The sequence below is a fragment of the Erithacus rubecula genome (genome assembly GCF_903797595.1).
Source record: "Erithacus rubecula genome assembly, chromosome: 3".
Classification (NCBI taxonomy): domain Eukaryota; kingdom Metazoa; phylum Chordata; class Aves; order Passeriformes; family Muscicapidae; genus Erithacus; species Erithacus rubecula.
In genome coordinates, this window is record NC_136689.1 from 54,330,594 (window position 1) to 54,346,362 (window position 15,769).

General features: G+C 39.8%; 1 protein-coding gene across 5 annotated transcripts in view; it reads right to left on the reverse strand.

Annotated features, from left to right (window-relative positions):
- Positions 1 to 15,769, reverse strand: part of PDE1C (phosphodiesterase 1C) — a 200,321-nt gene that overhangs the window by 39,661 nt on the left and 144,891 nt on the right. For all 5 annotated transcript variants that reach the window (XM_079301993.1, XM_079301992.1, XM_079301995.1 and 2 more), the window contains exons 11-13: positions 12,526 to 12,627; positions 11,119 to 11,239; positions 1,839 to 1,920 (exon numbers count right to left, since the gene is read on the reverse strand). In XM_079301993.1, the coding sequence (XP_079158119.1) occupies positions 1,839 to 1,920; positions 11,119 to 11,239; positions 12,526 to 12,627 (305 nt within the window). The remainder of the gene's footprint in view (positions 1 to 1,838; positions 1,921 to 11,118; positions 11,240 to 12,525; positions 12,628 to 15,769) is intronic.

Genomic DNA, 15,769 nt, shown 5'->3' on the forward strand with positions numbered 1-15,769 from the left:
CTATTCCAATAAAGATTTTTTGAGGTTACTAATGGGGCAAATAAATGATGAAAGGAGATTATTTGTCTGAGAGTCTAGCTTCAACTTTGAAAGTCTTATCTCAGCAGATAGCCATAAAACAGGTGGCTGCAATTCAGGAAAAGGGGCGTTAAAGAAAGACACTGTCAAAATGTGCAACAGACTGAGAAATTAATAATTTTGTAATGGTAAAAGGCAAAAATAAAGAGTAATCTATTAATTTCAGTTTTATTACTAAAGTGCACAAATGAAAGAGTGCATGACTAAATAACCCTGCCTTTGCCTACTGACAAGTGTCTCTAAAATAAATTGTATTTCTGATGGTTTAGTATAACAGTAATTTTGCAGTGTCTTGAAAGAAGGGGTGTCAGAATAGAAGTTTCTTTCCTCTTCTGGTCTTTCTGAGCAAAGGAGCACAAAAGGAGAGGACCAGAAAACTGGTTCCCAAGCACACACAACCCAGTGTAGAGGGACGCTGGAGAAGGCACAGCAACTCTTCTTTGTAAATGAGGAGCATATCTGAAAGCTGATAAAACAGATGTGTAGGAGAAGTATCCACCTGTGCTTTCCCTCACAGCTACCAGTGAGGGAGAGTTTATCTTCTCCCACAGCACAGCAATTAGCCTGTGTCCAGGAGTCTTCAACATGAGTTTTAGCTAAGACTGCAGCACTTCAAGTTTGTTCCTGCTTTCCTCCACCGAGCTACTGGCAGAACACACGGTTGTATGGTAGGTTATTGCTCCAGAGTAACCAGGTAACCAGGCCAGGCTTGTATAGGGCTCTTCAAACTCAGATTCTTAGGTGAATTTTCTGAATTTCCAAAGCCAGAAAAATCTGGGATGCTGTCTCTGAGAAAATGGCTTGCCTACCAGGAACAATGAAATAATTTTAAACAGAAACAACTCTTAGCCAAAGATATGAATCTGTACTTTCCTAGATTCAGAGAAATCTTTGTTTCATTCTTTGAGAGAAATTTCTTGCTTCAAATTTTTTGTTTGCTTTCTTTAACATATTTTCTGTCTTTCTGTTTTTCTCAGTTCTCTCAATTTTAGTGTCCATGTAATCTTTCTTCTTTTATTCCATTTGGTTACCTATTCTCCAGTGAGGTGGAATATGTTCTATTTACTTCATTTACTTTCAAGGTACAAAAATCCACCTCAAAGCCACCTTTTCCATGTTCTCCTTATTGCACCAAGGTCCCTGAACAGTTTTACTTTACTTAGACCCACCCCCTCTTGTTCTTTCACTAAATGTGAGGTGTGTTGCCTCATCCTTCCCCTACTTTTTCCCTCACTAACTGAAGGAAAGGTAGAGAAAGCACTAGGTTTTTTGGTGTGTCTGTAAAAAGATACCTTTTTCTGAATGGGTGGCACAGAAAAAAGTTTGCTAGTTGCTTGGCTTCTGTGAAAAATAATGGTAGGTTTAAAGCATTGGGAGGGAAAGGGTGAAAGGAATAAATTGTTTTGTCCAGGTCACCAAAAGAACTGACATTACATTTTCATATAGACCAATGACTCTCATTCACATGATATTCTCATGTGTACCCTGTCTTCACAGCTCACAAAATCATGGACTAAGTGTCATAACCAGATACTGTAGATATTTCTGCAGACACTTTAGAGGTAATTTGGTTACTGTATGGAACCAGCACCATAAATTTAATCCCTCTTCTTTGAATTTTTGATCTGGAGAAAATAACGCCATTGTGCCTTATTTCCTCTCTTTTTTTTTCTCTCAAATTATATGGTCACTAGGATCTTATTGAGAAGATGAAGTTGTTTTTTTAAAATGCAACTTTACATGCATCAAAAAGGACATACCTATTTGAGACTGAGCAACCATTGTAGATTTCCGATCACACAGAGGAGAGAAGGGCAGCCCTAGTTCTGCTTCTTTGTCACCCTGGAGAAAAAAATTGAGAAGAAAATTTTAAAAGACAAGACACATTGCACTTTTCATATATTATGTTACAATTATAAAAGCCTCTCATTTTACTTTCTTTCATTAAGTTTGGATTTTGTTTAGATTGTTTGGGTTTGTTTTTTTTTAAATATAAATTGTGGAGAATTTGAATCTCACTAGAAAAGCTGTAGTCCAAGGAGAAGTTGGTGAATTAAGCATCATGATTCCAATGACTTTTCATTAGAACTTTCCCTGCTTGCTTGGTACTTATATGCACCAACTAAAAATCACTTGAGCACAAGAATGCCTCTCGGTTTTTTTGGTTTTTTTTCTCATTGTTTTCCAGAGAGCTCAGTTTTCAGAACAAATCTTTCACGAGAAAACATCAGTGTCAGAAAGATTTTTCAGGGCTTGCACTTCTTTGCGTGTCTTTTTTAATCTTTTAGATAAGTCTGGCTGGATGCAGATAAGTGATTTTTTCCAAAGAAAACACCAATAGTTTTCTATGAGAAAGTAACCTGGTTGGTTGATGTGGGACAGGCCATGGACATTGTCTACCTGAAGTTCTCCAAGAATTTTGATATGGTTTCCAATAGCCTCCTCCTAAAGACACTGATGTGTTACAGTTTAGACAAGTGGCATACAATCAAGTGTAGCAGGTGGAATTGGCTGACAGGATCTGTCAGCATGTGGTGGTAAATAGCTTCTTTTCAAACTAGCAACCTGTCACAAGCAGTATACTCCAGTGGTCAATACAGGACCCAATGCTGTTTAATATCTTTATAAGTGATCTGGATGATGGGATCAAGTGTATCCTGGCTGCTGATGTTACCAAACCAAGTGGAAAATGGAACACTTCTAAAAGGAGAGTTCAATCTGCAGGTAGACCTGGATGGGCTGGAAGAGTGGGCTCACAAGAAAGTTGATGAAGTTCAACAAGGACAAATGTAAGATCATACACCTGGGAAAACATAATCCACAACATCCAAACATGCCACCAGCCCTCAGAACTGAAAGTCCATTTCTAGCATCACAATGTAGAATACCAACTGTTATAACTCAATATTCCTCAATTTTCCAGTTTTTCAAGTCATGTGTTTCAAAAGGCCCTTTAATTTAGTTCAGTCACTCTATAACATTGCTTTATGTTGAGAAGATATGTATAGGATGACATAGCTGCAGTACTCCCCACAGTTTAACTAGTGTGTTAAATATACTGTAAAATATTTAAATTCACAGCTTACTATAATTGTGTTGAACTTCTTGTTACTGTTCTGACAAATGTCAAATAGAAGCTGAAATATTCAGGAAATTAAGCAAAGAAAAGCTTCTGTGGATATAAGAACAGCTGAATTCTTATTTTTGTTAATATAACATACATAAAATGAGGGGCAAGAGTTCTGTTAGGATTTTATATAGAACAACAAGCAATAGTATCCTTCTACTATAGGAAAATTCTAATTTAATTTAGGAGCCTGATATACAAATATCAAGGTAAAACACACTAAACACAGAAGCATTTCCAAGTAATATTCCTTTACTGTGTCAACTGTGTCACTCAGAATAAGTATCTCTCAATGCCACCTCATAATTCTTCTCTTGCTCCTTAGACCTTCTAAAAGCCAGTGTCTCATTGTCTTGGAAAAGAACACCTACCTGTCTTTGTGACTGCTCAGAGAGACACTTGGTTTCTGAACTGTTTGAGCAGCACCCTAATGGCTAGCTAAAACACATTTGTAGGAATAATTAATTAAGGGAAGATGTTTGCTTGAAGAGATGCTCATAGATGTTGAGTATAAAAAATCAGTATTCCACTTAGAATCTTTCATGTCTACAGCATGGTCACTTGATGTGTGAAGACCTGTAACATGTCACATCTCAAAATTCTGGGAAATCAACAGAGCTGGGGATCTTTTCTGATATAGGTTAAGTCATGCGAGAGAGAGGAGAGGAGAGGAGAGGAGAGGAGAGGAGAGGAGAGGAGAGGAGAGGAGAGGAGAGGAGAGGAGAGGAGAGGAGAGGAGAGGAGAGGAGAGGAGAGGAGAGGAGAGGAGAGGAGAGGAGAGGAGAGGAGAGGAGAGGGAGGAGAGGAGAGGAGAGGAGAGGAGAGGAGAGGAGAGGAGAGGAGAGGAGAGGGAGAGGAGAGGAGAGGAGAGGAGAGGAGAGGAGAGGAGAGGAGGAGAGGAGAGGAGAGGAGAGGAGAGGAGAGGAGAGGAGAGGGAGGAGAGGAGAGGAGAGGAGAGGAGAGGAGAGGAGAGGAGGAGAGGAGAGGAGAGGAGAGGAGAGGAGAGGAGAGGAGAGGAGAGGAGAGGAGAGGAGAGGAGAGGAGAGGAGAGGAGAGGAGAGGAGAGGAGAGGAGAGGAGAGGAGAGGAGAGGAGAGGAGAGGAGAGGAGAGGAGAGGAGAGGAGAGGAGAGGAGAGGAGAGGAGAGGAGAGGAGAGGAGAGGAGAGGAGAGGAGAGGAGAGGAGAGGAGAGAGGAGAGGAGAGGAGAGGGTCTGCAGTAAGTTACCATAAGGAAATAAATGTCCAATCCTAGGTCAAGCAAGTTCCTTGCAACCATATCCCCTTGGCTAGTGATGGTATGATGGTTTAGAGATGGTGTTCTCCAATTTAGTGCTCCCACTAAAAACCTCAAAACAATTCACTAGCCACTTGCTCCCAATCACCCATTCCCCTCCCCCTGCAGTGAGCTGGAAAGGAGAATTGAAGGCACATAAAAGATACAGATCATAACTTTAGAACAATCTCCTGGAAACATCAATGAGATAAGAAAACAAATAATAATAGGAACAATATGAATAGCAAAGCTGTACAAGAGAACAGCAAGTGATTCACATGCATATGCTCAGCATGGAGAACAATCTGACCACTGCCTCATTATCCCAACTCAGAAGAAAGCCCTTCCCCCATCCCAGAAAAATTGTGTGAAGTGGTATAGAATAACCTCCAGGTCCTAGCCATGCCTCCTCTGGCTTCTGTGAAAATTACCCTGTTCAGGGTAATTCTTTATTCTATACCACTTGCATTATGCCCAGATCCTACACTTTCCAACTATATACATATATACACACAAAAATAAAAGTATGTATGTATTTATAAGCACTATTATCATTTTTGTAGTTAATGGCCATCCCTCCAAGATGCCTGTTGAGTTCATTTAGTCCATGACTGTGGGTTCTATCCATCCTAGGTGTCTTCCAGGGCAGGAGGGCTGATGTGCTGTTGGGTGGTTCCAAGCTGCATCAGGAGTTCACAACTGATGTGTCTGGAGCAGTTCATATCCATGGTCCATGATGGTTATGGCACACAGTGGTAGTGTCATTCAGCAGCCAGCAGTATACAGTTCAACATTACAGACTGTTCTCACCCAAAAATCAGATCCTTTTGTGGTATACATAGAGTTTCCTAGTCACTCCGCATTACGCACCAAGTGCACCCAAATCCTTGAGCAAAACAATCCCACATTTGCTTGAGGCAGAACTAAGCCAAACTGTCTTTCCAAACATATTCCTCATATGCACCACAGGGAATTTGTCCCCTTGTATGGTATGTGGAAGTTTTAATTGCACAGGGGGAGCTCAATTAGCAAAGCCTCTAGTGTGGACTAACCAGATGGCCTCCAGAAAATGTAGATCCCAATGTTTGAATGTCCCACCACCTATGGCTTTCAGTATGGTTTTTAACAGCCAATTGTACCATTCAATGTTCCCAGAGGCTGATGCATGATAGTGAATATGATACACCCACTGCATACTGTGCTGTCTGGCCCAGCTGTCTATGAAGTGATTTTTAAAATTAGTCCTGTTGTCTGACTCAATTCTTTCTGGGGTGTCATGTTGCCACAGAACTTGTTTTTCAAGGCCCAAGATGGCATTTCAGCAAGTGACTTGAGGCATGGAGCACATCTCCAGTGGTTGTTTCCACCACTGTAAATACATAGTACTTTCTTGGTGGGTTTGAAAGAGTGTGATGTAATCAACCTCCCAGGCCTCCACACATTTATATTTCAGCCATTGTCCTCCATACCACAGAGACTTTATCCACTTGGCCTGCTTGACTGCAGTGCATATTTTACAGCTGTGGATAACCTGAGAGACAGGATTCATGGCTATGTCTACCCTCAATCACAAACCCATCTCCTCCCTGTTGCATCTCTTCCTTGGTGACCCGAGACATCATGGGTCCCACTGAGCCAGAAAATAATTCACCCTTATTCTGGCAATCCAGACCCACCCAGAACTTTAATACTGGCAGCTCAATCCATCTATCCATTGTTGTGTTGCTCTTCAGTAGCCCGATTCTTGGCTACACTTGGAACTACATGACTCAGTTTTACAAGCCAGGTAGCAGTGCCTTTCCTCATTTCAGAACATTCCATCATTCTGGATGGGTTTACTCCACACAGACAACTGGTCTTTTCCCATTGTTCTGTGGGCCACCCCCACAAAGTATTTTTTACCATCTACAAGTCAGTATAGATGTAGAGTGCTGCCATTTCTCTCATTCAGAAAAATCTAAAGCCAGCTGGACATCTTACAGCTCTGCAACCTAAATCCACCTTGTCTAATTTCTGCAACTCATCACACAGAACTCCATACAGCAGCTTCTGATTTTTGGTATATTCCTACAATACAGCAGAACCATCAGTAAAGAGTACATATGACTTTTCATTTTCTGGTCGCTGATTATATATGATGGGACCTCTTCAGAACATCATCTTTTCCTCCTCCAATGATGATGATAGTCTAAAATTCTTGCCTTGAGGCCAATCCATGATTTGTGATTTTGCCTTCAGGCCAATATCCCTGGGCAATTTGGGGTTTCTGTTTGAGCTTTCTGAGTGATCAGCACAAATAACTTTGCATGCATCTGAAGCATGTTGTGTGAAAAGGGTTTTCCTTTTAAGCATCCAGCCCAGAACAGGCTACCAGGGTGCCAGGAGGAGCTGTGCGTCAGTGACAATCCCTTCTGAAGCAGTTTGAACTCCATCATAAATTGCCAGTACCTTTTTTTCAGTTGAGGTATAACAGGACTCATATCCTTTGTATTCCAGACTCCATTGCCAGAGATTCCAGGAAGGTCCATGTGTCCTGCTGCAGTGTACAGCGTATTTTTCACATTTTGTCCTTTCCTAACTTGGCCTATCGCTCCCAAGGAATGTCCTGTTTAATTTGTTACAAAGCTTGCTGTTCAGGACCCCACTTGAAATGTTTCTTCTTCTGGGTCATTTGATAGAGAGGGTTTACTATCTGACTGTAATCTGGAATATGCATCATTCAAAAACCCACACTACTGAGGAAAGTTTGTGTTTCCTTCTTGGTGGCTGGTGGGGACATAACTGCTGTTTTGTTGACCACATCCACTGGATCAATTCATCTTGCTATTTTATTCCTAAAAACTGATATTTCTGGGCAGGTCCCTTGACTTTGATTTTTGGCAAAATACACCTTCAGAAGGATGTGGATTATCTTCCTTTTTTTTCTCAAAAAACTCCCTCTGCTGTGTTGTGCCACACAATAATGTCATCAACAGGTTGCAAGTATTCTGGAGTCTCACCCTCTTCAAGTTTAGTTTGGATCAGCCCATGTCAAATAGAGGGGATGTGCTCCCACCCCTGGGGCCATCAGTTCCAGGCATATAGGACACCCCACCAGGTAAAAGCCTGCACTCTCTTGACAAAGAAATGGAGAAAAATGCACTAGCAATGTACATGGTGGCAACATTTTGCTGCCTTGGACTCCAGATCATCCTCAAGTTCCAACATATCCATCATAGCAGCTCTCAGTAGTGGTGTGACATTGTCCAGACCATGATAGTCCACTCACAGTCTCTACTGGACTTACACTGACCATATGGGGCTATTAAAGGGTGAGTGAGCCTTACTGACCACCCACTGGCTCTCCAGTTTGGGAATCATCGCATGGATGAGGGTCACAGAATCCAGTTGGTGCAGTGTTGTTGATGATGCACTGTTGTGGTGGTGACTGGTACCTGTTGTTCTCTGACCTTCACCAGTCCCACAGCAGAAGGGTCCTTTGAGAGACCAGGCAAGGTGTTCAGCTGTCTAATTTCCTCAGCCTCCATATCAGCTATCCCAAAAGCCCAATGATGCCCTCTTGGGTCCTTGAAGTACTATCTCCTTAGATAATCTATGCCAAGGGTCAGTGGGGTCTCTGGGCCTGTCAGAATGGGGTGATTGTGCCATTCATTCCCAATCAGGCTCACCTCAGGGTCCAGTCTTGTCAGCTGTTGGGATCCTCCTGTCACCCCTGAAACAGAGATAGGTTCTGCTCCTATAGATCTTGATGGCATCAGGGTACACTCTGTGCCAGTGTCAAACAAAGCCTTATTACTCTTGCAGGTCTGATGCACAAAGCCATCAGATCCACATAGTCCAATAGATCAGTTGTCACTTTCCTCCTGCTGGAGGCAGAGTCCCTCTAGTTCTAGTCATAGCAGTCATCATTCGTGTCTTGTAGATATTGGATGTCCTTTCAAGAGGATCAGAAGTGACATTCCATTCCATCGTGTCTGACAACTTGCCCACTGGAAACTGGAGCAGCATTTATCCTTGAAGAATTTCCTGTGGTAGTTCACACCAGCTCTCTCAATCCATCACTCTCAATTTACACACCTGTGCTGCTAAGGCAGAGGTGGGTTTTCCATGCAACTTTCTCATATCTTCTCTGTGGTTGAGTAAAACTGCATGTTATGTCATGGTGTGTACCCTTTCTCTTGAGCCAGTGAGTGCATGCTTCCAATAGACTGTGGTCCATACTGGAGGGGCATAGGACATTTCCTCTCTAATATGCTTGAATCTTTTGAGTCTGTCCACAGTCAGGAAGGAAAAAAAAAATTTCATCTTGCCATAGTAGTGTAGTCACCTGTAACCCTCTTTGTTGTATTCCTTTCATTGACATCAATGCTAATGAGTGGGTGTACAACAATGGTGTGCTGCATACAAACTTCTGCCATGGATTGTGTAAGCTGGACCTGATCTGAGTCTACAAGGGACTGCCTGTATTTGAATCTTTATAGGTTACCTCCTAATTCTATAGGTCACCAGCTAATTCTCTCAGATACTGGATACAGCTCTCCACAGCTTTCCCCCTGCTTGACTACTTGACTACTAGAACATAGTTGTGGGAATTAATACCTTTCTCTCACACTTGATGGGAGTTGCTCCAGAGGCTAAGAGTTTCTGTCCTCTTCCCAATCCCTTTGTCAATGCCCACATCCTGGGACAGGGATCCCAGCTGCATGGCTTCACTAACAGGGTTAGGTAGCAACCTTGTGAACAGACCAAGCAACACTGTCACCAGTGGCTCCATACACAGTAAAACTAATGCTTAGGTGCATTTTTTTTCCAACACTCTGTGGTGATATCTGATGTTATCTCAACTCTTTGAGGACCAATAGTGGGTGCCAAACTAGACTGTTTTGGTTTAGGAATGGTATTCTTCAGTGTAGTGCTCCCACCAAAAACTCTAAACCATGTTCTACTCACTTACTCCTGTCTTCCCCTTTCTCTCACTCTCCCCCTGCAATGGTCTGGGAGGACAATTGGAGGCACAAGATGTAAAAGTTAGCAACTGAAATAACAATGATCTACTGGAAACAGCAATAAGATAAGAAAGTTCAAGAGAGAGGTAGTGATTCACATGCAATATCATCCCAACCCATAAAACAGCCCCTCCTATATCCCTGGAAAATAAAGTGAAATGGAATAGAACAACCTCCAGGTCCTAGCCATGCCACCTCCTGGCCACTGCAAAAATTAACCCTGTCCTGGCCAGAACTAGGACATCAATTTGTGAGAAGTGTGTGTGTTTTTTTCTAATGTCAAGTAGGGATGTACTCATTGATCTAGCACTAAATAACTTCAATGAACACAAATCCATGCTTCATGGTAAGCTTAATGGTTTTCCTGAAGAGGAAATTAATACTGCATCTGAATTTGGAATTAGAATACAAGTTTTATATATAGTTTCATCTAAAAGTTGTTAATCATCATACAAAACTAAAGTAGAATTTGTTGGATGAAATTAAAATACTCTTTCAAATATATAAAATAATAGTTTTATCTTTATTACATGTGTAAAATAAATCAAAACTTGGAGGTTTCATGGTCTCACATCTTACTATGAGGTAATCTTAATTCCCTCACAAGTCCCTCACAAGTCCTTGGCAGTCATGCATTTTAACACATCTAGTATAACTTTGAGCTAGAAAAGCATAAATATGCACGGATTTTCCCCTAAAATTAATGTTAAAATCATCTGACTTGCAAGAGCCTCTTAGGTGGTAAGACAGAATCAGTTGCAGGTATGAGCTATTGGCTTCCACCCAGTAAAATGATTCTTGGTTTGAAAAACAAACCAAAGGATTAATTTCAAAGCAAATTTTAGCAATATCCTTGTAAAAAAAAAAAAAAAAAAAAAAAAAAGGGGGTGGGTGTGGGGATTACTGCAGTGACTTTAAAATCAGAAACCATTTTTTTTAAATTGTCAGAACTCTTAAAGAATTGTCATATTTTTCCCTTTTGCACTTAGATTTACTATACAACATGAAATTATTGGCTAGCACTGCTCAGGTTAGTAATTCATAGTGGAGAAAGGTATCCTATACATTCCTTAAGTGATCCATTTACTTTTACCCTTTTTAAAAAAAAAATTTAAATGTTTTTTATTAATAATTTGAGAACCTTATATCCATCACACAGAGTTCACTGATTTGTGGGTGTGTCAACAAGTGGTCCACTATGAACTATAATTTTGATTACTTCTTTTAAAGTAAGGGCAAACTAAGCCTTTTTCACATCCACAATGTCACAACAATGTCACTAGAGTTCTATAAAGTACATATACATGTACAATAAAGTAAACATGGTTTTATGGTTCTAGAAATAAGTAGAGTGACATATATTCCATCTTAATTTGAAAGGCATCATAGCTTCCCAAATTAGGATTTCTACTATGTAGGTAATGTTTCTAGGGAATGTATCAGACACTAACTTCCTAAGAGGGATACTAGCCAGTGCTAATGGTGCTAGAGGAGAAAGATTCATATTATTTAGAAGGCTCTTAAAAACATCAGAGAAAAAGCAACATAACTGTGTTAATATTTTCCTACTACCTTACTCAATCCTACATGCTCCCTCTGAACTGCAGAAAAGAAAGTAACTTCCCTAGCTTTACCTGTCTGAAGAACTCCTCTAGCAGAGACATGGTCCAGCGATGATGGAGATCCCAGGCCTTGGCTGGATGACTGATATCTGCTGTATGCAATAACAGTGATAAGGCTTTCGGCTTGTCAATTCTGAAAAAGGATCAAAAAAATTAATTGTCTGCTCTTGCAGGGAGGAACATCAAAAATCTTACCTACAGGAAAGAAAGGTAACTAGAATCTTTATTTTGAAGTGGTTTCCCTGATCATAAAATCAGACAACTCTGCAAGACTGTCTTATTTCTCCAACATACATTACTCCTGTTTTAAAAGAGATACTAAGAAATGCAAAAAGAAATATTGCCCAGCCTTGCTCAGCAACTTTCCAGGCTTGCTTGTCCACATTAGCAGTCTTGAAGAGCTGCTTGGCTCCCCATTTCATCATTGCTGTATTTTATGCAACTCAGAAGAAAAGATGGTCCCTATCATCCCACTGTAATGAACAGCGGGGATCTCTGGGGCTCTGACAAGTCTACACAATAACCAATAAATGTTTTACTGATAGAAAACTAGTGTGTGTACAGAAGGGAACCCTGATTTAACAGAAAAAAAATGATGGTGATTTCTTACGACCATAACCTAAGAGATTAGCCCAAGAACCCAGTAAAAAATGTTTTCTTGGTATGGGTGTTTTCATTACTTAATTCTGCTCTTTGGCTATCTAAAATGGTTTAAAGAGTTGTAGCTTCTGAGGGGATCAGGTGGCTAGCCACGCCCTGCCCTGATATAGGTGTAGTTCTGATATAATGGTATAATTCTGGGAGACTCTGGACATAACTGTGTCCAGGGTGAAAAAACTGACCATTGCACAGAGCAATATAGAAGGAATTTTTTGGGGAAGAGCTGTGGACAAAATATTACAGCTCCCAGTGGCATACTGTGAAGAAGAAAAGGCTTCCCCCATACTGCTCCATCTGTTATTTTCCAGTCCTTCCCTCAGAGGATCTCAAGTTTTCATCTGTTCTATGGTTATGAAGCAGGCCCCTTCCAGGGGTGACAGCTGTTACCAGCTGCATAAGGGCAAAGTGTAAGTTATGTTCTGCAGGTCTAATAACTTATAAGTCATACTCAATTATAAAGATCACTCTAATGAATCATGTCTTTGGTGATACCCACCAGGGAAATGCCCAGTCAGGCTGGTCCCAACAATGTTGACATTTGAAAAATTTTGGGCCACCAGCACAGAATATAGATGTGCACATAGACATGTGCTCACCCCTCTCTAAGTGAATTAATTCAAAATTCAACAGCAGAAAGAAAATTGCTGTAGATATCAAAGAAAGAAAGGGCCTCTGGAGAGGCACTTTTGAAGTCAAACACTGACAAAGCACCAGCTGAAATGCAGCCCCCTCACTGCACTATGTTGTGAAGTGACTCACCCTTCTGGTTGCTGCAAAGCATTCTTCATAGCTTTGATTTGCTGGAAGTGACAGGACATGTCGGTAGCCAACACCATCTCAATGACTAGAGCTCTAAATTCCCTTTTGGATAGCATCACCACGAGAGCAGAAAGGAAAGAGAAGCACAAAAAACAGCATCAGACACACTCCAGCTTCTTTTGTCTGCAAATTATTGACAGCAATGCTTTTGTATGTAACTCTTTATTCTTCTTTCAGGGATGGGGAAGAGGATGAAGGATTTTCTGCACAAACACAGAAATGAGAGGAATGCAAATGAAGCTAGGTGGCTAATCCTCAGTGAGAAAAATATTAGATGTTTTCTGAAGAGCACATTGGTATTAGTACTCCTTTTTCAATTAAGTACAAACTTCTTAAATTGTTTTATTTTCTAGGGCATTCTTAGAAGGAAGGGAGAAGAGTGTTTAAAGCCTCAGAATCAGGAAACCTGATTCAACTGGTCAATATGAACATTTAAAATTGAATCATATGGTGGAAAACCACCACATTAAAAAAATAACCTAGTATATATGATACATATATGAAATAAAGACTTTTGAGAACCTGCAGTACTTCCCTACTATTATTTATTCAAACTATTCCTGTATAAGATTTTGTTAAGCAAACTTTCTGTCCTGTTTTGGGGGTTTTTTGTTGTTTTAGTTTTGTTTTTTGTTTTGGTTTGGTTTTTTGGGCTACAGTTAATTTTCTTCTTAGCTGGTACAGTGTTTTGCATTTAATATGATAATAATGTTGATAACACACTGATGATTTTGTTGTTGATAAGTACTTACTCCAAATCACAGACTTTTGAGTTTCCCATACTCTGACAGTGAGCAGAGTAAGCTGGGAGAGAGCATAGCCAGGGCAGTTGATCCAAACTGGCCAAAGGCAGGCTCTATACCATAGAACATCATGCCCAATACATAAACTGCAGCCAGTGATCACTGCTTGGTGATAGACTAGGCATCAGTCAGCAGGTAGTGAACAGTGTTCATTGTTTGCTTCCCTCAGATGTTATTTCTCTCTCTCTCATATTTTCATTATTCTTATTATAATTATCATCATCATCATTAGTAGTAGTATTACAACACTAGTTTAGTCTCCAATTGAAATTTCTCTGAAGAGGATATGGATGGCCTAAATGGTTTAAAATACCAGAATATTATGATCTAGCACACAATACAAATTTCTTTTCTCTTTCTCTCTGAGCAAGTCTCTACAGATTAACAGAGGAAGAAGAGTTCAAGTTTAGCATACTCAGGATTTGGAAGATTCAGAAATGGGTCAGCATTAATTTAAAAATAAATCACTATTCTCCTTTTTATGAATGTCTCATGAAATCCATTGTGATGATTCCTCTCTTGGCTATAGTAGCTGCACTCAACTGTGTACAGACCCAAGACTGCTATCCTTATCTAGTCTCATGGGTGGCACATAGTGATGCCTCACTACCAGAGTTCTGCAACACTGATGGTATCAGCTGGCCATGGTCTTCACCCCCTTCACCTCCTCCTCCCAACCCATAAGTACAATCAGTTATATAATTAACAGCATATAACAAAAAATTATATGATGGATTATTTATTTTTTTTAATCCCCCCCTCCCCCCAGTCCTGCTCGGTTTCCAGCTGCACAAACATCTCTGTTAAAACAACCAAGAGAGAAGAACCCAAATGCACATAAATATACTTTTACAAGCATATAGTGTGATAATGCTGTGGGAAAAATTAATGCTGGGAAACAGCAGACTTTTCACTACATCCTCTGGACTACATACTCCACCATACTGCTCTGCATGGGTTACTTCAGGCATAACTTATTGCACTAGGAAATAAAAGCAAAGGGCTTCATTCAGGCACATGAGTCAGTGATTGCTGTGCAAGAATGTACATATGCTTGTAAGCACACAAATACTACTTTCCCATTCATAAATGTAAATCTGAAACATGCACATTCTCTGACCTCTACACATATTTCAGATCATCTTTTTCTCCGAAACAGAGATGAAAAATACTCCAGAGATGGCAAAAAATAAAGGATTTCACTACTGAAAAGTTCTTATTTGTCACTTCAAACAACAGGCATCTAAACAGCATGTAACTTTGAAAATTAATAGGTAAAAGTTAGAGGCAATGCATGGAAGATCTCAAAAGATGTAACATTAGAAGATTATAAATTTGTGCATTTGGTGCTAAGTTGATATAATGCTGAAATTCATTACTGACTGAATGGAAGATAGATATTTATCAATTTCTTGGTTTTGCATCTGAGTCAGATTAGAGCCTAGAATACACACATCTGTTATTTTTGCTCTGACGATCTTGTTTCTGAAATAATCTTCAAAGTCTACACTACACATTATGGTGCTGCACCCTGCATGCTGCCTAGCAGCTCTGTCTAAATAGACCCTGGAAATATTTTACAAGATGTTTTCCACTGAAGTATCTCTTGACTATATTTAATTATTCTAGTAATTACAAGAAGCATGTTAATATGTTACATTACATACTTTCAGAGTGATCTGTTTTTCATCTGGGCCAACATCATTCTATTAGAGAAGCACAGTATATAAAAGCAGAGGAAAAGCAAGTCAACTGAAAAAGTTTCCAATTGTTCTTTAGAGAAATATTTGACAAACTCAAAGAAATCAGGTAAGAGAAGAGGCTGCACTACTTCTAAATATCAACACATTGCTACTGTCAAAAAAAACAATCCAAACCATAGCAATGAATATTTCGCTTTATAAATATTATTATTGATAAATGTTGAACAGGCAGGCAAATTCAGCCCTCTCTTCTTGTTACCAGTGAGACAATAAAGTCAGATATCCCCTAGGTATTTGTGTAATATCTTTTTCTCATTTATTCTGTAGTATTCAAACACAGTTTTGTGTTAAGGAAGAAGGTCATGAAGAATAAATGTTAATTCATTTAAATACTAACTTTTCTGAGTAATTTCTTCCACAACTTGACTACAGAAAAATTGTCCAGCTCTTTAAAATGTAGGCAACAAAAAACTGTATAATAAGAAAATAAGAAATAGTGCAAGCTGGTGAAAAAGGAAAGATGATTATGCCCCTATAATATGCCTGCTATATCAAACTGGTAAGTTTGGACACATACTTGAATTAATCTCTTTGAGAAAGCCACAAATGCATCACGTTAAGTATTCACAAATGTGGTCATATCAAAACATTTTTCAATAAAGATAGCTTGCCTATCAA